This window comes from Anolis carolinensis, chromosome 1, assembly GCF_035594765.1.
Source record: "Anolis carolinensis isolate JA03-04 chromosome 1, rAnoCar3.1.pri, whole genome shotgun sequence".
In the NCBI taxonomy this organism is placed as follows: domain Eukaryota; kingdom Metazoa; phylum Chordata; class Lepidosauria; order Squamata; family Dactyloidae; genus Anolis; species Anolis carolinensis.
Genome location: NC_085841.1, coordinates 78,740,511 through 78,767,107, shown reverse-complemented (window position 1 = coordinate 78,767,107; position 26,597 = coordinate 78,740,511). Strand labels below are relative to the sequence as shown.

Genomic DNA, 26,597 nt, shown 5'->3' with positions numbered 1-26,597 from the left:
GAATCTCCTTTCCTGTAGTTTGAAGCCATTGTTCCGTGTCCTAGTCTGCAGGACAGCAGAAAACAAGCTTGCTTCCTCCTCCCTATGGCTTCCCCTCACATATTTGTACATGGCTATCATGTCTCCTCTCAGCCTTCTCTTCTGCAGGCTAAACATGCCCAGTTCTTTAAGCCTCTCCTCATAGGGCTTGTTCTCCAGACCTTTGATCATTTTAGTTGCCCTCCTCTGGACGCTCTCCAGCTTGTCAACATCTCCCTTCAACTGTGGTGCCCAAAATTGGACACAGTATTCCAGGTGTGGTCTGACCAAGGCAGAGTAGAGGGGGAGCATGACTTCCCTGGATCTAGACGCTATTCCCCTATTGATGCAGGCCAAAATCCCGTTGGCTTTCTTAGCAGCCGCATCACATTGCTGGCTCATGTTTAACTTGTTGTCCACAAGGACTCCAAGATCTTTTTCACATGTACTGCTGTCTAGCCAGGTGTCCCCCATTCTGTATCTTTGATTTCCATTTTTTCTGCCGAAGTGAAGTATCTTGCATTTGTCTCTGTTAAACTTCATTTTGTTAGTTTCGGCCCATCTCTCTAGTCTGTCAAGATCGTTTTGAATTCTGCTCCTTTCTTCTGGAGTGTTGGCTATCCCTCCCAGTTTGGTGTCATCTGCAAACTTGATGATCGTGCCTTCTAACCCTTCATCTAAGTCATTAATAAAGATGTTGAACAGAACCGGGCCCAGGACAGAACCCTGCGGCACTCCACTCGTGACTTCTTTCCAAGATGAAGACGACGCATTGGTGAGCACCCTTTGGGTTCGTTCGCTTAGCCAATTACAGATCCACCTAACCGTAGTTTTGTCTAGCCCACATTTTACTAGTTTGTTTGCCAGAAGGTTGTGAGGGACTTTGTCGAAGGCCTTACTGAAATCCAGGTACGCTACATCTACGACATTCCCTGTATCGACCCAACTCGTAACTCTGTCGAAAAAAGAGATCAGATTAGTCTGGCATGACTTGTTTTTGGTAAATCCGTGTTGACTATTAGCAATGACTGCATCTGTTTCTAAGTGTTTGCAGACCACTTCCTTAATGATCTTTTCCAGAATCTTGCCTGGTATCGACGTGAGGCTGACCGGACGGTAATTGTTTGGGTCGTTCTTTTTTCCCTTCTTGAAGATAGGGACCACATTTGCCCTCCTCCAATCTGCTGGGACTTCTCTCGTTCTCCAAGAACTCTCAAATATGATCGCCAGTGGTTCTGAAATAACTTCCGCTAGTTCCTTCAGTACTCTTGGATGTAGTTGATCTGGCCCTGGCGACTTGAATTCGTTTAGAATGGCCAGGTGTTCCTGGACAACTTGTTTCCCTATTTGGGGTTGGATTTCCCCAAATCCTTCGTCCATTTCATGTTGCTGAGGTTGAAGATGGCTTTCTTTTTGTGAGAAGACCGAGGCAAAGAAGGTATTAAGCAGTTCTGCCTTTTCCCTGTCCCCTGTTGCCATCACCCCATCTTCTCCTCGCAGAGGCCCTATCGCCTCCTTTTTCTTCCTTTTTCTACCAACGTAAGCAAAAAAGCCTTTTTTGTTGTTTTTAATGTCCCTGGCAAGCCTGAGCTCATTTTGCGCTTTAGCCTTGCGAACCTTTTCCCTACAGGAGTTGGCTATACGTTTGAATTCTTCTTTGGTGATTTCTCCCCTTTTCCACTTCTTGTGCATGTCACTTTTGAGTTTTAGCTCAGTTAGAAGTTCTTTGGACATCCATTCTGGCTTCTTCGCATGTGCCATATTTTTTTTCTTTGTTGGCACTGTTTTCATTTGCGCCTTGAGTATTTCACTTTTAAAAAATTCCCATCCATCGTTAACTCCCTTGTCTTTTAATATTGGCATCCATGGAATGCTGCTCAGTATTTCCTTCATTTTTTGGAAGTCAGCTCTCTTAAAGTCCAGAATGCGTGTTTGACTTGTCTTAGTTTCAGCCTTCCATTGTATCACAAACTGCAGGAGCACATGGTCACTTGCCCCTAAAGATCCGACGACTTCTACTATATTGATCAGGTCTTCCACATTTGTTAAGATTAGATCAAGAGTTGCTGATCCCCTTGTTGTCTCCTCTACCTCTGGACCATAAAATTGTCTGCAAGGCAAGTGAGGAATTTGTTGGACTTTGTGCTCTTGGCCGAGTTTGTTTTCCATTCACATGATATTCCATATGAAAAAGAAATAATACATATGACCAGTAAAGGAGTTTCAAGTAGAATAAATGTGTAAGTTTGTTGTCATGTAAAATTCCAGAAGGAATATAAGTTCTTTTTCTTTTTTCGCTATCTTTCAGCCCTTGGTATCTTTCTGGATCAGCCTCTAGTGTAAATCCTCCAGGTGCTGAGACAAGGAGGGGAAGATTTCCTATCTGGCCAGAGTGGAATGAAGCTGATATCAACATAGAAAAGTGGGATGCAGGGAAAGGTGGAAAGGAAAAAGACAAAACAGGAAGAAGTCCTCTTCTAGTAAGTTTTCTTAATTAGTTAATTAGTTAATCTTACACAGAACAATAGAACCTAGCAATCAGTTGGAAATGTTTCATACATTTTTGTTGCATAGTGCTACAGTATGTTTATGATCCACACGTGTTGAATTTTTTTCATTATTTTCAGTAACTCTTGAATATATGTGCTAGTAAAAATTAGATATTTTGATTATTTCACTTGATTATTAATTATACTTGTATCTTTGTCTATTTTATGTTTTATATTAGGATAATCTACATGTAATTTAAAAATGTTTAGGCAAATTTTTAAAAGAACTGCACACATTTTGGCTGGTTCTTGTACCAGTTGTGGATACCAGAACTATGCAACCTCCCTAAATGGTGAAAGATTCTCCCCAGATATGTTTCAAAACTATAATGGGAAATGAATACTAGTGTGAATACCTGGCTAACTATCTGGAGTATGCAGGTCCAAAATAAATCCCAATCTTTCTCAAATTTTTGGCATTCAGAAGTTTCCATTTTGCAAAGTAATCAGCTTGTCCTTGAAATATATATAGTTAAATTTCTTAGATAAGCACATAGTGTTGGATCGAGTAGATCTGGGAAAAGCAAGTCATGATTGATTAAGTACTTACTGATTTTAATGGCTTTCATTAGTGCAAGGCATCAATTATATAATTATTTACAGGGTCACCTTAATTTGAAACCAGCTTAACAGCACATAAAACATCTATTGTTTTTATAATTTAATATTTTATACAGCATTTCTTTGAGGATCCAGAAGGAAAAATTGAACTTCCTTCTTCTTTAAAAGTGAGTTCCTGGAAGAGACCACAAGAAATATTAATCAATAAGGTAAGGCACAGAAGAGCTCTCAGAAGTGCCAGTGTTGCAGAGTGGCTGGGTAGAGCATTAGTTCCCTCTCCCACATGGATTGATGCTAGGGAGATGGCAAACCTCGCAGAGCACCAGACCAGGTCCAGAAGAGGACATTCCCCTCAAGGGAGTGACTCAAAAGGATCCAAACAAGGTGCCCATAGAGGAAGCAAGTTGCAGCAATGCACTCTGGAACTCCAAGGAGCACTGGGAAATGATTAGCCGGTGTTAATTTTAAATAGAAAAAAAGGAGAGGAGAAATCTACACATGAAATTGTGAGTAACCAATAAAATCTATCCGGTGGGGTGAGGAAAGCTACCCCTATAGAGAGGAGAAGGAGAGAAAAGAGAGTGACAAGGGATCTAAGAATTTGAATTATTTGGATTACCAACAATCCTGCTGTGGCACAGCTGGTTAAGTAGCCAGCTGCAATAAGTCACTATAACCAAGAGGTCATGAGTTCGAGGCCAGCCCATGGCAGAGAGAGCACTCTACCATTAAAAAAAATAGCCCCTGCTCGTTGTTGACCTAAGTAACCGAAAGATAGTTTCATCTATCAAGTAGGCATTTAGGTACCGCTTTGCGAGGAGGCTAATTTAACTAATTTACAACACCATAAAAATAGTCCAACAGCTATTTGGAATGAGGAAGTATCCATCAAGATGTCACAGTGGATGATGAAGCAGTTGCTCCCCCTGTGGCCGGAATCGAGCATCCCCTCAGGAAGCTGGAGAATGTTAAATTGCCTCTGCGTCTGTCTCTGTCTATGCCTCTATGTTCATATGGCATTGAATGTTTGCCCTGTATGTGTACATTGTGATCCACCCTGAGTCCCTTTCAGGGTGAGAAGGGTGGAATATAAATAGTGTAAATAAACAAATAAACAAATTAGAACAATATAAACTAAAATAAAATCTGATTAATTGACCTAATGCTGATCTAATGCTTCTCAAAAACCAAGAGAAGAGAAGGCAAGAGGAAGAAGGAGGTAAAAAAGCTATAAATCACCATTACAGACAACTGACCTTGGAGGTAATGTTTAGACTATAGCGGAGGCTTCTTTAAACAAACTGAAAAAGCCATAGAAAATAAATGTCAGCTCCTAGAGAGAACAGGAACTGATGCAGGAACCAGAAGGAAACTAGAGCCAGCCAAAGCCAGCAGATGCAGACAGATTCATCCAGTGCAATGAAAGAAGTTAAGTAAGTGAAAACAAGGAAGAGACACAGTGAGCAATCCATAAACCAATAAAATTTAAGGAGAAGTGAAGGAAGAAGAAACCTAAAAAGACTAGGGAGCACGAACAGAGACAAAGGTAGAAAAAGAAAAGACCTGAATTGAATAGATCAGGCAAATTGAAACAAACCTAAAATTCAAGCAGCGACTGCAACAACCAAAACAACAGTTAATCAATTAAGGAAAGGGGCAACCCCATAATAAGAAAAAATGATGGAGTTACAGAAGATCTCTGAGAAATACCCTGTTTCCCCTAAAATAAGACATCCCCAGAAAATAAGACCTAGTAAAGGTTTTGCTGAATTGCTAAATATAAGGCCTCCCCTGAAAGTAAGACCTAGCAAAGTTTTTGTTTGGAAACATGCCCAATGAACCAGAGCATGCAGGATCGGTAAATGTATATACCATAGAGTGTTGTATATGGAAATATTGCTAGTAACAAGAAATTCTGGATAGGATTCACGGTTTATCTGGTTATGCTGGTTTGTGATGACAACTACTGCACAGTATATAATAATTGTTCATTTTTTTGTTCAACAATAAATATGAATTCTTCATGGAAAAATAAGACATCCCCTGAAAATAAGACCTAGCACATCTTTGGGAGCAAAAATTAATATAAGACACTGCCTTATTTTCAGGGAAACACGGTAGGATATACACCAAAATTAATCCAAGAGAAAATAAGTAGTTTGAAGAGAGAAATCAGAGGAGAATTATTAATATTAAAACATGAGATGAACATGCTTCAACAAGAAAAACAAAATGGAAAAAGAACACAAGAAATTAGAAACGAATAAAAAGCCAGAAACCCAACAAGAATAGAACAAAGTCCCGCAAGATGAGCTAACACACTTTGGCCTGACTGCAGAAGATAAAGTGAAAGAGTTCTATAAGAAACTGAAGCAGGATATGGAAAAAGATATATCTCAAAAACAAAAGGAAATGGATAGCAACAGCAAAAAATCAAAAGAATTGCCATCAGTGGACCAATGGATGTTGAAAGTGACAGATATAATGAAAATGGACATAATAACTCAGGAAATAATAATAATAATAATAATAATAATAATAATAATAATAATAATAATAATAATAATAACAACTTTATTTTTATACCCCGCCCCATCTCCCCGAAGGGACTTGGGGCGGCTTACATGGGGCCAGGCCCGATAAAACAAACAAAACAGTAACAAAGCAATAAAACAATTATCCCAGTAAAAAACATCAACATCAATAAAAACAATCATTAAAATCAACAGCAGGATACAGTGTTAAAAACAGGAGACTAATTCGTAGATCCCAGGCGAAATGCAGAGTGATACGAAATGGGAAAAGGAAATTTCACAGTTGGACAATAAAGTGCGGTATAAAATGGCAAGACAACAACAATGGGACTATTATGGAATGGACAGATAGATCAATCCAGCAACAACTAAACATCGAAGGCCTTTTGAAACAGCCAGGTTTTTAAGCTCTTCCGGAAGGAGAGGAGGGTAGGGGCCTGCCTGATCTCGCTAGGTAGAGAGTTCCAAAGCCGGGGGCCACGACGGAGAAGGCCCTCTCTCTCGTCCCCACCAACCATGACTGTGAGGGTGGTGGGAGCGAGAGAAGGGCCTCCCCCGACGAGCGAAGAGAACGTGTGGGTTCATAGAGGGAGATGCAGTCTCTAAGGTAGGTGGGTCCCAAACCATTTAGGGCTTTGTAGGTGATAACCTGCACCTTGAATTGGGCCTGGAAAGTAAATGGCAGCCAGTGAAGCTCCTTAAACAGAGGCGTTGAACGCGCCCTGTAATTCGCTCCGGTTAGAAGCCTGGCTGCCGAAATTACTCAAGGCACACAGAAAGAAAATGCAATGGACTGGTCAGCATGTATACAACCTATGAAACAAGAAAAAATAAAGTGGACAGAAGAGATTAACTAATGAAACCAAATATGTTCACCGCAGGAAGAGATATGAAGAAGGGATAGCAGCAAAGCAATAATGGGAAAATATGACAATAGAAACATCCACATAGAAGATTGGAAGTGAATTCTACTTTTTTTTTTCTTTACTTGCTGCCTTTTGCACCTTTTCTCACCTTTTTTCACTTTTTTTTCTTTTACTACTCCACTTTTGGAGTATACCCAACTCTTTTTCCATTTCCCCACTTTTAATATAGAAAAAACTATTTTACTTCTTCAATAAAAAATTTATTTAAAAAAAGAAGAAATGGCTCATGGTAACAACAAATCCTCTAATGTTGTCATTAAGTGTGACTTTGAGTCAATAAAAATTTGTGACATGGGTGTTTCACTGCCTCTGGATGGAAATATGACAGTGAATGACCTGAAGACCATTTACATTGGTACTGAGCCCTGGATGCCCAAAGAAGCCCTGGAGGAGGCCAGTGCGGCGGCGTCACAGAACGAGCAGACACCTTTGCTTTGGGCTGACGCTATGAGAGATGATGACCGTCTTGGTGCCCCACCTGAATCTGCCGGAAGACGACAGTGACAGAGATGCATCTTTTGATGAAGCCAACTTAGATGAAGAGGTCTATTACTTGTCGCTTGGGACCAGGGCCGGCCCCACTATAGAGGCCACGTGAGGCCTCCGCCTCGGGCGCAGGTCCGGGGGCGCGCGGTCAGGCTGAGTGGGAGGCGGGGCCAACTAGAAAAGGCCAGACGGGCCAGGGCGAATAGCGTGGGAGGCGGGGCCAACTCTGGCCCCGCCTCCCACGCTATTCGCCCTGGCCCTGCCTCCCACGCAGCGTGGGAGGCGGGGCCAGGGCACGCTGGGAAGGAGGGCGGGGCACCGCCCTGACGGTGCCCCGCCTCACGCCCAGTGCACCCTGGCCTTGTGGCAGCTGGCCGGGCAAGCCTTGTGGCCTGGCTGGCCTTACCCAGCCGGCAGCCGGCCGGGCAAGGCCAGCCAGGCCAGGGCCCACAAGGCTTGTCCGGCCAGCTGCCACAAGGCCAGAGTGAACTGGGCGCAAGGTGGGGCACCGTCAGGGCGGTGCCCTGCCCTCCCGCCCAGCGTGCCCTGGCCCCGCCTCCCACGCTGCGTGGGAGGCGGGGCCAGGGCGAATAGTGTGGGAGGCGGGGCCAGAGTTGGCCCTGCCTCCCACGCTATTCGCCCTGGCCCGTCTGGCCTTTTCTAGCTGGCCAGACTGCAGCGGAGGTCTCTCCAGGCCGCGATTGCGGCCTGGAGGGACCTCCGCTGCAGTCTGGCCAGCTAGAAAAGGCCAGATGGACCAGGGCGAATAGCGTGGGAGGCGGGGCCAACTCTGGCCCTGCCTCCCAAGCTATTCGCCCTGGCCCCGCCTCCCACGCAGCATGGGAGGCGGGGCCAGGGCACGCTGGGCGGGGCCAGGGCGCAGGAGGCGGGGCCGGTGGCGGGGGCGCTTTTCAGCACCCCCGCTTAACATTGAAAAATATCTCCGGCCGGCCCTGCTTGGGACTCAGACTGTCCTCAACATGGAAGAGCTAAACCCTATTTATCAGACAGCCATTGAGACCTTTGTCCTCTCCTCCATGAAGAAGGCCTGGAACCCCCGGCCACCAAAACATGTAGGCTTTGGAGGCGCGTGGAACCGGGCAATATGCATCTCTTATGTGCCTTTCAGAAGCTATTCATAACCATAAAACTGGACCTCTTTCTCAGCCATCAGACCAAGGCTCTCTCCTCTTGTTCTCAAAGCATGTTCCTTCAGCCATTGTGTTTTTCCTGTCAATCAACTACATTTCCTTCCCCCCCCCCCACCCCACCTTAAAAAAGATATTTGGAACTTCAACTATAACAAATACTTTTTAAAAAAGTATTACCTTTGTATTTAAGATATGGTTATTACAGTTTTTTATGGTGAGCAGATGGCAACTGGTATATGGCATATGTTCTCTATCTCAAAAACTAGTGCTGATAGGGGAAACCTGGTGCCATTTTTGGAATCACCAGCTCAAATATACCCAGAAAGAAATCTAACATTTGAAGCACCAAATATGTGTTGGCCAGTGGAGAAGAGATGGAAGGAAAAGATCTTAAGATAATTCTAGTTACAAACAAATAGGTCAGTTCCAGCCCAAAAGGTCACTTTCTGGATTATGTCCAGAGAATAGTTTGGCAGTGATACCTTCAAGAGCAATTTGTTAGTGGTGATAAATGGCTTCTGTAAATCAGAGGAAGGGCCCATCTACACAATTCAAATGAATCGGGGAAAAGGTGAATGGACCACATGATGCCCTAGTATCCACTAAGGCCACTTAATGCAATGTTGTCCTACAATTTAAAAAGATGTGGGATGCTCTGGAGCTTCCCCAAAACTCGGCTGCACTTTGTGGCAGTGTGGACAATTGGGCCTCTTCTTATTCATCACTCTGAATCAGCATTGACATAAGTGGCCTGTTTAGATGGTCCTAAGGATCAAAAGGAGATTTTGATAACAAAGAGAGGCAAAGTCATTTCTGTTGTTATAGCTGAATAGTTGCAAGATCTTCTTTGAGAACAGTGGTACAAACCTGGTACTGACAGCCTTTATATCTCTTCACCAAGATCGTGAATTCATTATTGTTTTAAAGTGCTTTGTGGTTTTCTCTGTTTTTATTTAGTTGGTGCGTTTTAGTTTAGTGTACTTTTTGTTGGTATTGCAATGTTAACTTCTTTTAGTGAGACTGAAAACCTAAATATTTAGGAAAACGTTTAAACAAATAAATACATTTAAATTTTAAAATGAATAAGAATACTGGATAGTATAGAAATATTTTAAGTATTTTACTGAACATAATTAATTTCTCTCAGGTGCCTGTGATCGTAAAAAATGAAACTTGGTTTGATCTCTTTTCACCCAATGAACATTTAATGAACAGTGAGGTACGTGAATAATAGCTTGTTTAGCAAGAGATAAGTCAGGTTTGTTATGTGGCTGAATGGAAAAACACATGTGTTATTTTTTTTCAGAGTACGTTTCATACGAACACAGGAATAGCCCTTCTATCGACAGAGTCAGGGAGTCAGGGAGTCAGCACAGAGAGAGGAATAGATTAAAATATTTCTCAACTTTAAAATGTAGCCATTTTTATGCAGATGAAATTTTATTTTGTGAAAATAGTGTGTAGATAGAGCCCAAGATTGCCACCATAGGAAAACAGTTAAATTGAAGTACTGGAGCACATTACTGGGGATTGTGGTAATAGAAATTAACAACATAGGACTTTAACCTGAGTACACCACTACTCCCAACTGTAACCCCATCATAATCCCTCGCCCTAGGCTCCCCTCCCAGGAGGTAGATTAATATCTATCTACCTCAGCACAAGTGCACTTTAGATCTATACGATAAGACTAAGGGAATAATATCTATCTACCTCAACACAAGCGCACTTTAGATCTATACGATAAGACTGAGGGCTACAGAGGTCTGTTAGCAATTTACTTGGAGAATCTCCTGGGCAGGGAGAGGGAAGGAGGGAAAGTCTTAGGATTACACCTTAGGAGGTGGGGCAGGAGGTAGTGGCAAGAAGATCTGTATGTGGGAAGGTGAACTTATCACTATGGTAGACCATGCGGGGAGAGGGTGTGCACCTAACGGCCGGGAGGTCCCCATCGAAGTAGTTTGGGGGAGGGGGAGATACGGGAAAGGGAGGCATAATTCAATTCGGCCTAGGGCCAGGAAGAGAGCTCTTGTAGATTTAAAACGGTCTCCCGACATAGTAAATTTGGGTGTCCAGGTCGGCGGGCCCTCCGATTTGAAGATGGTGCTGCTGAACGCCAGGTCTACCAACAGAAAAACAGCAATCATTCAGGATCTTATCCTGGGTGAGCGGGCAGACCTGGCGTGCATAACGGAGACCTGGTTGGACAAGGCTGGGGGTGTTAATCTCACCCAGCTTTGTCCAACAGGTTATGCTGTGCAGCACCAACCAAGATCTGGAGGAAGGGGAGGAGGGGTTATAGTGGTCTATAAGGAGTCCATCCCCCTGACCAGATGCCCCATCCCGCAGTCAACCTCGTTTGAATGTGTTCTTCTGAGGGTAGGGAGTCAGGACAGTTTAGAGATTCTGTTAGTGTACCGACCACCCCGCTGCACTACAGTCTCCCTACTTGAGCTAGTGGGGGTGGTCTCAGGCCTGGCAGTGGAGTCTTAATGGCTTATTGTGCTGGGGGACTTCAATGTCCATGCCGAGACCACTCTTTCCGGGGCGGCTCAGGACTTTATGGCTGCCATGGCAACCATGGGGCTGTCCCAACTTGTATCTGGCCCTACCCACAGAGCTGGGCACACACTTGACTTGGTTTTCTGTCAGGGATGGGAGGAAGGTGGTGGTGTGGAGGAGCTCACCATCGCTCCTTTGCCATGGACTCACCATCACCTGATCAGATTTAGGCTCACTGCGCCCCCCAACTTCCGCAGGGGTGGAGGACCAATTAAGATGGTCCGCCCCAGGAGACTTATGGATCCGGATGGATTCCTCATGGCTCTTGGGGAATTCCCTGCCACCTCGGCTGGTGACCCTGTCGATGCTCTGGTCACTCTCTGGAACAAGGAGGTGGCCAGGGCAGTAGACATGATCGCTCCGGAACGTCCCCTCTCGAGTACCTGAGCTAAACCATCTCCTTGGTTTACTGAGGAGCTGGCAGTGATGAAGTGAAAGAAGAGGGGACTAGAGGACGTGTGGCGTTCAGAGCCAGGTGGGTCAAACTGAACACGGCTGAGCTCCTATCTTAGGGCTTATGCTGCAGCAATAGATGCTGCAAATGTTTTCTTTGCAGCTAATATTGCGTCTGCAAAGAACTGTCCAGCAGAGCTGTTTCGAGTTGTCAGAGGTTTGTTATATCCCGCCCCTGTGGATGGGATCCCTGACAACTCGGCAGCCTGCTGTGAAGCATTTGCTCGGTTCTTTGCAGACAAAGTCGCTTCAATCCGCTCTGGCTTTGACACCATATTAACGGCAGTCTCCGGGGATGTAACACGAGCACCTGCTTGTCCCATTTTGATGGATTCTTTTCAATGTGTTCTGGGTGTTTTCCTGAGTCTGGGTGTTTTCCTGGACTCATCGCTGAGCCTGAAGCCCCAGGTTTCAGCGGTGGCCAGGGGAGCATTTGCACAACTAAGACACGTGCGCCAGCTGCGCCCGTTCCTTGGGAGGTCTGACCTGGCCACAGTGGTCCACGCTCTGGTTACATCCCATTTGGACTACTGCAATGCCCTGTACATGGGGTTGCCTTTGAAGATGGCCTGGAAGCTTCAATTAGTACAACATGCGGCAGCCAGATTAATAACTGGGGCGACTTATAGGGAGCGCACCACCCCCTTGTTAAACCAGCTTCACTGGCTGCCGATATGCTACCGAGCCCAATTCAAAGTGCTGGTTTTGACCTATAAAGCCCTAAACGGTTCCAGCCCCATCTACTTGTCCGAACGTATCTCCTCCTATGGGCCAGCAAGATCTCTGAGATCATCTGGAGAGGCCCAGCTCTCGGTCCCACCTGTATCGGAGGCGCGGCTGGTGGGAACGAGGGACAGGGCCTTCTCGGTGGTGGCTCCCCGGCTGTGGAACACCCTCCCAAGAGAGATGTGTCAAATCCCAACCCTGTTGGGCTTCAGAAAAGCCCTAAAAACATGGCTATGTGCCCAGGCTTTTAATCAATAAATGGCGAAGATGACACAGACCGAACTATGGACAAAGCATGAGGATGAACAGATCTGATTTTATGTTTGAAATGTATATTTTAATTTACAATGTATTTTTATAGTTTTAACTGTTTTATGTGCTGTTTTATATTGATTTGTATGGGCATCTAATGGTTGCCACTGTTGTAAGCCGCCCCGAGTCCCTTTGGGTGAGAAGGGCGGGATATAAGTGTGATAAATAAATAAATAAATAAATAAGTTGTCATTGTTGGGAGGGAAGGCTGCCTTTCCAAGCAGTCTGCAACACCAGGCTTCAAGTGTTGTAGATTGCTTGGAGAAGCAGCCTTTTGCATTGCATAATCTTCAAGGCCACAGTGCTCTATAAATGTAGGTTTAGAAAATCGGCCATGCTGTGTGCCAAGAGGTGTTTCAAGTGAGCAAGAGGCCACTATAAACAGAAATATAATCCAATAATATAAGACCGTTTTTCATATATATGCTATATTCATAGAACATTCATTGTGCTGACAAGGATTGTAGAGGTTCAAAATATACTAAATGATTCAAAATACACTTCTTTAAACCAAAATCATCCTTATATAGGAAAGGCAAGAATTCCTAAAGCAGAATCCAAAAGAATATAATCAATGTGTTACATATACACATACTCATAGAAAGCTTAACTCTTATGCGCAAGGTTTTTGAGTTCAATGACATCCAGAGTTCATGTTCCACATGGAGGACTGTGTAAATCACAGATTGTAAATCCAAACATATATGTCCAAATTTGTAAATCCTTTTTGAATCCAAAATTTTAAACAAATCCAAAGTTTATAACCATCCACAACCGGTTTCGACTGTGTAGAGCAGGGGTCCCCAAACTAAGGCCCGTGGGCCGGATGCGGCCCTCCAAGGCCATTTACCTGGCCCTCACCCTCAGTGTTAGACTTAGGCTCACCCAAAGTCTGAAATGACTTGAAGGCACAACAACAACAATCCTACTTGATTATCTCACTGGCCAGAAGCAGGCCCACACTTCCCACTGAAATCCTGATAAGTTTACAGTATGTTGGTTAAAATTATTTTTATTTTTAAATATTGTATTGTTCTTTCATGTACTAATATTGTAAATGAAATATTGTAAATGAATGATATGGTAATAATATAATATATTGTGTATACATATAATATTGATAATAATATTATAATGTAATACAATATAATATTTATTTATTTATTACAGTATTTCTACCCTGCCCTTCTCACCCAATAGGGGACTCAGGGCGGCTAATAATAATAATACAATATAATAATATTATATAATATAATAATATTAATTATATATTAAATGTAATGTTACTAATAATATTATGGTATAATGGTATAGTACAATATAGTAATATATAATGCTAATATTGTGCAATGCTAATAATATAATATATTGTATGTACATACATCTTTTAAGCCGCTCTGAGTCCCCTTCGGGATGAGAGAGGGTGGGGTATAAATGTAGTAAATAAATAAATAAATGTTGGGGGGGGGGGTTTGCACTATAAATAAGACATGTGCTGTGAGCATAGGAATTTGTTCGTTTTTCCCCCAAATGATAATTCGGCCCCTCAGCAATCTGAGGGACCATGAATTGGCCCTCCACTTCAAAAGTTTGAGGACCCCTGGTGTAGAGTCTTCCTCGGGTGGTAGTTTGTGAAGGTACAGACAACAGAATAGACAATTTTCCAATGTAGCAAGTTCTTCAAGTAAATCAATTCAATGTATAAGCATCAATGACGGAGTGGACCTACAGGGAATACATGCAGTCCAATCCACTGCCATGCAGGAAAAGCACAATCAAAGCATCCCTGACAGATGGCCATCCAGCTGCTTAAAAGCCTCCAAAGGAGGAGCTTCCACCACACTCCAAGGCAGAGCATTTTGCTGTTGAACATCTCTTGTAGTCAGGAAGTTCTTCCTAATGTTCAATTGAAATCTCATCTCCTGTAATTTGAACTCATTTCTCCAAGTCCTAGTCTCAGGGCAGCAGAAAACATGCCCCTTCCCCCTTCCTTATGACATCCTTTCACATATTTAAATATGGCTATCTTCTTTCATGTCTGCATAGTCACACTGTGTTAGCGTTCATATAAAATTGCAGACTTTGGTATTAAACAGAGAAGACGCCCATGAACCATTGACATGGGTTGATAAAAGTTTCAAACCATTATACTGTATCGTAGCTTAGTAAACATCATATTGCTATAAACAATAGAATATTCAACTTCATTACATTCAACATATTCAATATTCATTACAATTCAGCCATAGTCATTTGTGAGAATAATGGTTATATTGGAAGAATGCATTTCTGTAAATTAACAAATATCATACACATGTAGTTGACTCTCAGTATCCAGGGATTCTGTATCCAGGGATTCAACCATCCACAGCTTGAAAATCTCTTCCCTCCTTTAAAAAAAATCCAAAAGGCACAGCTTACTATTTTATATAAGGGACACCATTATATGATGCCATTGTGTATAATGGGATTTCCATGGATTACGGTATTCAACGTGGGTCCTGAAACAAAACCCCAGTCGATACCATTACCAAGGACCTGCTGTAGCTCAAAACTTTTCAAAGCTGAAAATGATCAGTAATAAACAAAATGCACTGCTTGGTTCAAGTATGGCATTATATGGAGCATATAAAACTTAAAATTTGAAGCATATAAAAGTCAATGCATAATTTCACACACAATCAAGATTTATATCATGCTTAATAACCCTCTTTAAATGTTATATTATTCTGATTTAGGTTATAATGAAAGAAATGAGTTGCTCCTTATTGTGGTTTATTTATTCTTTGGAACAGATAGCTTTGATTCCTTTGAAATGTGTTTTATACCTAGTTCACTCATATTTAGATTTTGAAGATTAGATACAAATTGCTCTCTGTTTGACATCCTCTATAGCCCTTAATTAGTTACTCTTTGTACATATAGAATAATTATCATTATGCATTGTATAATGAAGAAGAATTGGAATGTGTACAGAACGAAGCTTAACTAACTTTTATTTTAATTATTTTTTTCTGCAACAACATACTGGCTTCAGCTGATGCGATGGATAATAAGTGAGATCTATGCAGTTTGGAAAATATATAATGCAGCAGCTTTAAGTCCCGAGGCTAAAGCTAACACCAATGAAGTGCCTGTGCTTTTGTGGAAGCCATGGGAACATATTTATGCATTATGTAAAGCTATCAAGGGACATATGCCATTGTACAATACTTATGGAAAATATGTTGTAAAATTGTACTGGATGGTAAGTATTATGTTTTTATATTACACATTAACTTTGTATAAAATATTTAATAAACTATACAGGACATGAATTTGCATGTATGTAACCTCTGAGCCCCGGTGGTGAAGTGTGTTAAAGCACTGAGCTGCTGAACTTGCAGACCGAAAGGTCCCAGGTTCAAATCCCGGGAGCGGAGTGAGCGCCCGCTGTTGCTCCAGCTTCTGCCAACCTAGCAGTTCGAAAACATGCCAATGTGAGTAGATCAATAGGTACCGTTCTGGCGGGAAGGTAACGGTGCTCCATGCAGTCATGCCAGCCACATGACCTTGGAGGTGTCTACGGACAACGCCGGCTCTTTTGCTTAGAAATGGAGATGAGCACCAACCCCCAGAATCAGACATGACCGGACTTAACATCAGAGGAAACTTTTACCTTTACCTTAACCTCTAAATACTAATAATAGTAAGAAACGCAAAATTTGAGTGTCACTGTACAAATCTTCCATTTTGTTTTTGTACGTAATATGATTCCTCTTAGGCAAGTTACTTTCTCAGTTTAGAGCAAGGCAAAGGCATGGTTCACCTTAAGAGTTGCCGTAGTTTGGAAATGACTTGAAACACACAACAGTGATATAGCAGTAGACATTTCAAACTTTCTCCAGAGTTTTTTTGTTTGGGATCTCATTTAAATGTTTAAAAATGGACAGCTTTTTCTCTCTTTAATTGTTATGTCAAAGTTAGTGAAATAAGCTTGCATCGTAGATTCATTTTTCACAAAGAAGCAGTGTGCATAAACTCCATTAGTGTTTTATGCGCTAATGAAGGATGTACCTCAGAGGCTCCTTCTACACTGTCATATAGTCTAGATTATCAAATCAGATAATCCACATTATCTGTTTTTAATTTGATTATATGAGTCTACAGTGCTATATAATCCAGTTCAAAGCAGATAATCTGGATTTTATATGGCAGTGTAGAAGGAGCAAAAATGACAAGAGAGACATGAGATGCTTGGTGTTTCATAGTGCAGCCATCAACACAGCCGAAAGTGGAGAATAGCTAGGAAAGTGACCTGATCATTGGCTCACGTCAGTGCTCTTAACAGTTTTCACTAATATCCTTGGAAACATCCCACATAATTGCTTTGCAGCATCTGTCTCCAGCCCAACTCTACTTTCTGCTAACCTTCAGTACATTTGATAACAACACAGGCTCACTTCCCTTCCTTGATAGTTGTTCAATAGCATCGTCTGATAACACTGCATGATAACATACAATTTACTTTCTCTATCCTTTATAGGGATGCTGGAGAAAAATCATTGTAGATGACAGTATACCTTTCAGCGAAGACAATTGCATGTTGCTTCCAACAACAACATGTGAACTCGAACTTTGGCCAATCATATTATCCAAAGCCATCATTAAACTAGCAAACAATGAGTATGTTTTCTGTGCTTCCTATCGGTCAATTTTGAGATCAAAATAGAACAATTAGTAGTCATGGGCCTGGATACCATTTCATCTGTTTATTCTGTGTTTTCGTATCATTCCATCCATTCAGATGGCACAGAACGGTACAGCCCCCTCCAGAAGAGAAACAGCAGCTAAACAAAGAAAGGGGAGAACGGTTTCTGTTTGCTCGGCTGATTTTCAACACGCCGGCTGTGGGCTCTGCCAACCAGGGCCTACAGTCGAGTGCTGGGCTTGCTCAGATGTAGGTCCTGGCTGGCACTACCTACAGCCAAGTGCTGGGTGCCGGGTCCACTTGGATGTAGCTCTGGCTGGCAGGGACTACAGCAAAGTGCTCGATGCTCGTAGGCACAGCTGTCAGGGTCTGACAGAACCTACAGCCGGGCATGCAGCGTGCTCCGATGTAGGTCCTGGCTGGTAGGGCCTACAGGCACTCGCAGGCCCTGGCTCTTTGCAGTCCAAGGTCCGAAAATCTTTGTTTTTTTCTGACCTTGAGCGGAAAAGCTCATTTGTATAGGCACCCGTTTTCGGAAGCGGCAGATGGAAATGGAAACGGGCCATATGAATGGGACAAACAGGAATGGATAGCGATTCCATACAAATGCACGAGACTAACAGTAAGAAAGCTAGATGAAATACATTGACTGGATTCTTATTTATTAGGAATTAATGAACTGGTGATGTATCTTCTTCAACTCTTGTATAGTAAACCTAGGAATACTATAATGTGCAGTAGAGGAAATGGATATTTATAAACAGAAAGCATTGCCTCCGGTAACATGGTCATATATTCATAGGAATATAACTGAGTGTGTGCACTAAGTTATATCACATTTTATTACTCTGAGAAAGGCCTTTATTTTGTTTTTTAGTTTGATCTCCTTAAATTTCTACGAATTTGAACTGATGGACAGTATCATGTTAGACCTTTGCAATCTGTCATTTTTAAAGAGATTAGACTAGAAACTTATAGCCCTTTCATTATTTGCAACTATGCAGTAAATATAATTCTAAGTGTACTTGTTTACTTGCCAGTAAAATGACCAACACTAAAAATACATAAATGAAATATGGAGATAATTTGGGGATGGTGAATAAACAATAAATGTATAGATAAAATTATACCTTCAGATATCAGTATGCTTAACAGTTTGTTTATTCATTTTTGGTAGTATACATGATAATGGAAAAAGAGAACTGGGGGAATTCACAGTTCTGCATGCACTCACTGGATGGATACCAGAAATTATTCCAATCCAGTAAGTTCAAGTTTTACAAGATGTGCCTTTCTCTTTTTGCCTCTGATGTGCTTGATTCATCTGGCCTTTGGGGGAAATAGATTTATACTGTGACTCAGACTTTTAGAACAGTCAAAATCAATCCTTTGAAAGGTCATTAAAAAAAACCTGAATGCTTTGTGTCTCAAAAATTAGGAGTTCAAAATTGTTGTTGCTGAAATCTTTTACATCAGCTGGACTCAGTCCTATTTAATTTTTCTACCCGAATAGTTGGAGCAATCTTAAAGATGCACTAGCTATAGTGGTTTAAGATCCACCGGGAAGCTTCTTCTGCCTTTCTGCTGGCCGAACCACTTTCTTATAAATCTGCAGACAAACAGCTTAAGTATAATGCTCTCTCCCTGCAGCTGTGTCCCCATCCACCCCCCATCCTGTATTAGTCTTTTTTTTTTTTTTGACACAGCACAAGGGCTCTCTTCTAGCCTTTTAGTTCCCATCTCTCTCTCACACACCATTCACAACTGTATGTTTGACCAGCAATGAACTAGTCTGTAAGAAAGATCCAAACTTCTTATAGACCAAGGATACAACCACGATGTTAGTACAAAGTTAGGCCTAGGCATTGATAATCTTAAAAGGTTTCCAACTCCCCTAAACTGTTAGGATTCAACAGAATTTCAGCAGGCCTGATATTGGCTCTGCTGGTTCTTGGTTAACATTGCCAGTTAGTATTGTAGCTCCGAATCCCACTGCTCTGTGTCGGTCTCCTATTACATGCTGATTTGTAAAGTTGTCACTGTTGAAATTAATTATGCTTTCTTTAGCAAAAGTGATGTTTAAAAATTGTTGTCAGGCTCACTTCAAAGGACCAGTCTGAACGCAGATCAAAGATAGCTGCTCTCAAATCCAATCTTTATTGAAGAATACATGACTTTGGAAAAGTCGAGAATGACCTAATGTTTACATACATCTAATTTTATCACTTCTGATGCAACGTAATATCACACGCAAATATCATCATCAAACCCCACCTTCGGGATCACATTTCTACCATGATTTCTATTCCCACACACTACAGCAATTATAATTGTTTATACTTTCAACTCTGAGTTCCCAGGCTCATTTTATCTCCTCCCGCCAGGTGCTTGCAGGGTTGTTTTATGTTATGAAGTCAGATTCAGGGCTTGGAAATTCAGCCCTGGGATCTGGCTCCATGACATGGCGCCCTCGTTTTCTTCGTCCTCCTCTTCGGTTCTTCTTTCATCATAGTTCTGAAACAAATCAAACAATAACTCTATGTGTCCATTTTGTCCAAAGTCCCCATATACTTTTTCAGTAAGCTGCGATGGAATACTGGGTGTATTTTCCCTAAACTTTTTGGCAATGCCAACTGGAAAGTCACTTCATTGATAACACCCTGTATTCTGAATGGTCCAATATATTTGGGGCCCAGTTTTCTTGAAGGTAGCCCCAATTTGATGTTTTGGGTACTTAACCACACTAGATCTCCTTTATTTAATTTATCGCCTTCCACCCTCTTTCTGTCTGCGAACGCTTTATACTTTTTGTGTGCTTCCTTTAAGGATGCAGTCACTTGACTCCAACATTCTAGCATTTGTGTTTTCCACTTCCCTGCCTCTGTTTCCTCATTTTCTGTCCACCTTGGCAACTGGGGTAAAGGCTGTATTTCATACCCGTAAACTACTTCAAAGGGGGTTTTATTTGTTGCTGAATGTATAGTTGAATTAAAGGCTAGTTCCGCAAAAGCCAACCACCTAGACCAGTCATTTTGTCTCATGTTAGAGTACATTCGAAGGAACTGCCCAAGCGTTTGCTGAGTACGTTCTACCGCCCCGTTTGTCATGGGGTGAAAAGCAGAACTTAGACTCCTTTCTGCTCCTAGCATTTCCAAGAATTTTTCCCAAAATTTTGCTGTGAACTGTACTCCTCTGTCACTGACTACTCTACTGGGACATCCATGTAGTTTGTAAATATGATTTATGTACAATTCAGCTAGTTTCTCAGCCGATGGTAGTTTCGTCAGCGCTATAAAGTGAGCCTGTTTAGAAAACAGGTCTAATACTGTCCAAATATAACGATGTCCTTTGCTAACCGGCAGTTCTCCCACAAAGTCCATAGCTACACATTCCCAAGGTCTGGTAGGTTCCGCTACTGTTTGTAACAATCCCATAGGCTTCCCTCCTCCCGATTTATTTCTGGCACAATCATCACATTGAACAACATGATTCTTTATGTCCTTCCTCATTCCTGGCCACCAACAATGTTTTACTATTGCCTTTGTTGTTTTTGTAATTCCTGTATGACCAGCGCTCTGGTTGTTGTGAAAACGATGCAGAATCTTAATCCTTAATATAGCTGGGATATACAGTTTCTTGTTTACAAACCAAAATCCCCCCTTCTGTTCCCCCTTTTCTGCGTTGGACGCGATCCATTGATCTCCTTCATAAGACTGTTTAAGTTCATTCCCCCAGTTTTCTTCCCCGCCGAGTTCAACAAAAGCCGTGTCCTCCTTTTGGGTTTGTGCTCTTGTCCTGACAGCTAAGCCCCATTGTTTGTCAGAGAATATTGTCCCCTCTTTTGCTGTGGTTATGCCTTCGTGTTGAGGCATGCGTGAAAGAGCATCTGCCAAGACGTTCTGCTTCCCTTGAAAAAACTTTAATTGGAAATCGAATCTGCTGAAGTATTGCGCCCATCTAATTTGTTTGGGGGACAATTTTCTAGGAGACTTTAAGTACTGTAGGTTCTTATGGTCAGACCAAATTTCAAATGGGATTCCGCTTCCTTCGAGGAAGTGTCGCCAGCATTCTAAGGCTTTTAATATGGCTAATGCCTCTTTTTCCCATATTGGCCAACTTTTTTCAGTTTCGCTGAACTTCCGTGACAAATATCCACAGGGTTTTAAGTTCCCATTTTGATCTTTTTGCAATAGTACTGCCCCATACGCACAGTCTGAGGCATCGCAATGGATTATGAAAGGGCTCCTGATATCGGGGTGTTTTAGGATGGGTCCTTCAGTGAAGCATTCTTTTAAGGTTTCGAATGCCTTTTGGCATTCTGGCGTCCACCTCAGTTTGGCGCCAGGAGCTTTCACTTTTGCTGTCTCCCCTTTCCCTTTTGTTTTTAAAAGTTCTGTAAGGGGTGCGGTTATTTGCGCGAAACCTTTTATGAAGGGTCTGTAAAAATTTGCAAACCCCAGAAATGATTGTAATTGCCTCCTTGTTTGAGGCACTCCCCATTCTTTCACATCTGCTACTTTAGCTGGATCCATAGCTAACCCTTCTGGAGATATCCGATACCCCAGAAAGTCAATTTGAGTTTTATTGAATTCACATTTGGACAGTTTTGCGTACAGCTTTGCTTCTCTTAGTCTCTGCAAAACTTCCCGGACCAATTTTACGTGCTTTTCCTTATCTTCAGTTACAATCAAGATATCATCAAGAAATATGAATACCCCTCTGTACAATAACGGGTGTAGTATTTCATTTATAAGCTGCATAAAGCAGCCGCCTCCGTTTTTTAACCCGAAAGGCAAAATTTCGTATTCAAAATGGCCGAATGCGCAGGAAAATGCAGTTTTCCAAGTATCCTCCGGTTTGATCCTTAATTTATGATACGCTTCAATTAAATCCAGTTTAGTAAATATGCTCCCTTTCTTCAATACGGTAATTAAATCCTTGACTAAGGGCATAGGGTATTTATTGTCCTTAGTAATTGCGTTTAAATTTCGATAATCAATGCACAATCTTAGGGAGTTGTCTTTCTTTCTCCTAAATAACACTGGGGCCCCGAGAGGAGAATTGGATGGCTTAATGAAGCCTCGCGCCAGGTTTTTATCAATGTATTTCCTCAATTCCTCCTTCTCCTGCACAGACATGGGATACACTTTTGGTTTGGGTAAGCTTGCTCCTGGGGTTATTTCAATTTCTACTTCTATATTCCTTTTGGGAGGCAATTTACTGGCCTCTTTCTGATTGAAAACATCCACAAAGTCCCTGTATTCAGGTGGCAATAGCTGTGGGTCTATTTCCCCTGCTTCATCTTCCTCGTCCTCCTCTTCTGCAATTTTGCTTATCTCCCATTGCATCTGCTGTTCTTTGAATGCTAGGCTTTTTCCTCTCCAATCTACTTCAGGATTTGCCTGTTCGAGCCATGGTATCCCTAATATTACGTGGTATGTGGCAATAGGGGCTATCACAAAGGATATTCTTCCTTCCCATTTGCCTATTTTACATGGGATTCCTCGTATTTCCTTTGTAGATACTTCCCCAGCAGCGACTGATCCATCTAGCTGCGAAAATGCAATTGGGGAGTCAAGCGCCATCTGCTGGCATTTCAGCGCTCCTGCTAACTCCGGGGTTATGATATTTCTAGAACACCCACAATCCACAAATGCCTTGCAGGTGGCCCGATTTTCTAGCCCTGAGAGGCAGATTGGCACTACTATCATGCGGTTGTCCTGACTCACCAGTTTTTCTGAAGATTCTGGGGCCTGCACCTCCTCTTCCGCGCGCCTCCCGGTTGCTGGCTTGGGCTTTGGGCCTTTTGGCGGCTCCCCCTTCCGGGCCCAGCATTCTGCTGCTCGATGGCCCGTCTTCCCACATACAAAGCATCCCGGTTTAGGTTTGTTGTCATCTCCTCTGGAGGGAATCCCCGGCCTCCCTCCGGGTCTTTCCTGCTTCCTCGTTTCTCCTCGACCCCTCGCCACCGGTCTTTGCTGGCCGCTGCCGCTCCTGAAGCGCTTTACTTGGGCCAGGGTGGATTCGACGCGCCCCGCTAGTTGAATCCATCCTTGGAGCGTTTCGGGGTCGTCTCTGTGCGCTGCCCAGCTGAAAATCTCGGGGCGCAGTCCCTCTTTAAATAACTCCACTTTGGTCACTTCAGACCATTCTGGTACCCTTTCCGCGAGGTGAAGGAATTCCTCTGCGTACTCGGGCACTGTTTTGTCCCTCTGCTTTATTCCTTTCAGCTGGTCTCGAGCCCTCAATTGCTCTAGCCGGTCTCTGAACCGGTTTTCCAGTGCGGCGAGGAAGCGGGGCACTGACCTCAGGCACGGGTCGCGTCTGGCATGAAGCTGCACATACCAGCTGGCTGCTCCTCGCTTCAGTGTGTTGCCGATGGCTCGAACCCTGCTTGCCTCGGAGGGGAATGTGTGTGCATTGTCTTCCATGTATCCTCTGATGCTAATTAGAAAAAAGTTCAGTTCATCTGATTCCCCTCCGTATTCTAGTTTGAGATCTTCCCTTCTAGGCATCCATTCTGCAGCCCGTTGATGCTGTCTGGGAGGCATGGGGAAGGGTTGCATCAGGTTTCCTCGGGCGGCTCCTTGGAACACGCCGCACCCCACTCCGGTGGTCATTCTGCGCGGCTCCCGAAAGTCTGCCGCCGCCGTCGGCTCTTCCGCCCATCCGCATACTGGCCTTGCTGTAGCCCCCTCATCTCGCCTTTCCTCGTCGTACGGCACATCCTCCTCCTCTTCCTGGATCCCCCGCTCCTCTCCGCCTTCGTCTGCTAATCCACTGGACCCGATCCCTGGCCCCAGTGGCCCTTCCACCCCGACGCCCATTCGGGGGGTTGGGAGCTCTGTTGGAGATGGCGGCCTCAGAGTTCCCAGGGCTCGCTGACGCTCCACTTCTCGCGCCATTTTGTCCCGGAACTCCAGCTCCCGCCAGTATTCCTCATCTCCCTCGTCCCTTGCCGCCACGGGACTCTGCGTTGACGCTCGCTGGCCCCTCTGGCTCCAATCTCCTTCTTTACTTGGTTCTCTCTCGGCGCCATATCGGCTGGGCTCCTTTTGGAGATTCTCTTCCAATAATGGCACCAATCTCCCCACGGTTTCCGACAGCCTGGATAAATTAGTTTCCAGGATGGATAACCGCAGGGCCACGGTCTCCGGCATACTTCCTCCAGATCCCCAACTGGTTTCTGCAGCCGCAGAGACGCCTCTTCCTCCCCTGGGAATTCTCTGGGTCACGCCGTTCGGCCTGGGGTACCCCGTAGAGGAAGCTATGGCTTGCAGCGTTTCTTCTCTCTTCGGCCGGGCCCCTTGCAAAGGCCTCTCTGCCCCATTTGGGCTTTGATCTCCTTCTTCACTCATTATCACTTCACTGCGAATTCCGCAGGAGGGTGAGAAATGGATTCTCGACTTTAATGTCAGGCTCACTTCAAAGGACCAGTCTGAACGCAGATCAAAGATAGCTGCTCTCAAATCCAATCTTTATTGAAGAATACATGACTTTGGAAAAGTCGAGAATGACCTAATGTTTACATACATCTAATTTTATCACTTCTGATGCAACGTAATATCACACGCAAATATCATCATCAAACCCCACCTTCGGGATCACATTTCTACCATGATTTCTATTCCCACACACTACAGCAATTATAATTGTTTATACTTTCAACTCTGAGTTCCCAGGCTCATTTTATCTCCTCCCGCCAGGTGCTTGCAGGGTTGTTTTATGTTATGAAGTCAGATTCAGGGCTTGGAAATTCAGCCCTGGGATCTGGCTCCATGACAAATTGTTATGCACATTAGCTTGAGTTATTGTGTATCACAACCATTGTTTAAGGTATATAGAAAAGTATTTCCTTTACTGAATAGTAGTTTTCAGGCACATATCCCTTAACCTATTCAGAGATATGTATTCGTTGTATAGTTCGTCCTCCACATTTGCAGTTTTAACTTTTGTGGATTTGATTATTCCTGGATTTGATTAATATGCTCTCTGTAGGAAGCTTTAGGTCCTCTAATTGGCTCCATGGTCAACTTTCACCATAGACTCACCTAGGAGAACCCAGAGATTCCTAGAGAGGTGTTCTCTTAGGTAAAAGAATAAAGATTGTTTTAATTTGTGGTTTTGAAACTTTTGTGGCAGTTTTGAACCCCTAACTCCCATAAAAGTGGAGGACCTAGTTATTAATACCATATTTTGAATATATTTTAGGAAGTTGTAGTAATTTATTTATCTCCCCCCCCCTGTGTTCTAGAAAAATAGTTTGCCTCATTGCTTTTTTCAAGTAATTGCTGTTTTTTTATTATCATACAATTAATATCAGAAAAATTGGGATGTTGCTGAATGGAATTGTAATTAATTTGATCATATAAAGAGTAGGAAAATATGGTTTGAGTGCTTCATTAGTTTTCCCTCTACAAGCTAAATCAAATATTCAATTCTTTAAAAAAATTTCAATGAATAAACAGAAGGCAGCAATTTTAAAGCAACACATTTTTATTTTATCTATATATTTATTAATTATTTTAAGCAATATAAGTGTTGTTATACAATTTGTAAAGACAGCCATTTTTCCAAATATGACCTATTCCACTATATACAGTACAGTATACACCAATTAAAACTAACTTCCCCCACCCTCTCTACAAACATCAATAATCAAAATAATAAAATTAAAAAATTAAAAATGGACTTTCCAATTCCTACCTCAAATACACATAATGAAAATATTATTTTAATCCCCCTAATCTCTTCATTTTAAATCGTGTCTTTATCCTACCCTGTTGCTTCAATTTTTACTCAATTTTTTAAATTCACAAGCACTTTTACATTTTCTTGTTTTGTTATAAATGATTCCCATTCTTTTTTAAAAAAGCAATTAGATTACTTTTCTTTTATCAAACAAGATACCGTGTCCATTTCTGTCAGGAAATAAAACGTTTCTATTTTAAAAGGTCTGGATATTTGCATAAAGTTTGGGACTTCTTAAAAGAAATATTGCCGGAATTTAAGTTTCCTGAAGAATTGCCCCCTGAAACTAAAGCATCACTTCAGGATGCCAAAAAAGATCTTAAAACTTCTGAAATTAAAAGTGAAGCTCCGCCTGTCATTAAGCAACCAGAGAAGCCAGAAAAAGCTGAGAAACCTAGCAAAGGTATGAAATAATACAAATTATGCATAGTATTGATTATTAAAAGGTAGACTGTCATTGCAGTTCTCTTTGGGTTATAGTGCAAAGTCATGGTTTGTGGGCTTATTCAAAAGAAAATATATGTATCACCAGATAATCAAATTAAATGTTAATTGGAATCTACAGATAAACACTAGTTCTCAAAGATGTTAGTGCATATTAGAACATGGCTCAGCATAGAATTGTTACTCAGTGTAACATTAGGTAACTTTTAATAGAGTTGGAAGAGACCACAAGGGCCAGCCAGTCTAACAGGAAAGCACACTCAAAGTAACCCCGACAAATGGCTCTTACTGTCATCAAGTTTTTCCCAATGTTTACAGGGATTCATTTTTACCTGCAATTTGAATCCATTGCTCAGTGTCCTTAACTCAAGAGCAACAGACATCAAGTTAGTTTGACAGCACATTGAGATATCAAGTTTGCCATCTCTTCAGGG

General features: G+C 42.5%; 1 protein-coding gene across 8 annotated transcripts in view; it reads left to right on the top strand.

Annotated features, from left to right (window-relative positions):
- Positions 1–26,597, top strand: part of adgb (androglobin) — a 111,593-nt gene that overhangs the window by 16,653 nt on the left and 68,343 nt on the right. For 6 of the 8 annotated variants that reach the window (XM_062977671.1, XM_008122981.3, XM_008122972.3 and 3 more), the window contains exons 2-8: positions 2,327–2,498; positions 3,245–3,337; positions 9,373–9,444; positions 15,316–15,525; positions 16,804–16,943; positions 18,146–18,232; positions 25,923–26,122. In XM_062977671.1, coding sequence (XP_062833741.1) covers positions 2,327–2,498; positions 3,245–3,337; positions 9,373–9,444; positions 15,316–15,525; positions 16,804–16,943; positions 18,146–18,232; positions 25,923–26,122 — 974 coding nt within the window. The remainder of the gene's footprint in view (positions 1–2,326; positions 2,499–3,244; positions 3,338–9,372; positions 9,445–15,315; positions 15,526–16,803; positions 16,944–18,145; positions 18,233–25,922; positions 26,123–26,597) is intronic. The other 2 variants (XM_062977689.1, XM_062977688.1) reach the window with 2 other exon arrangements.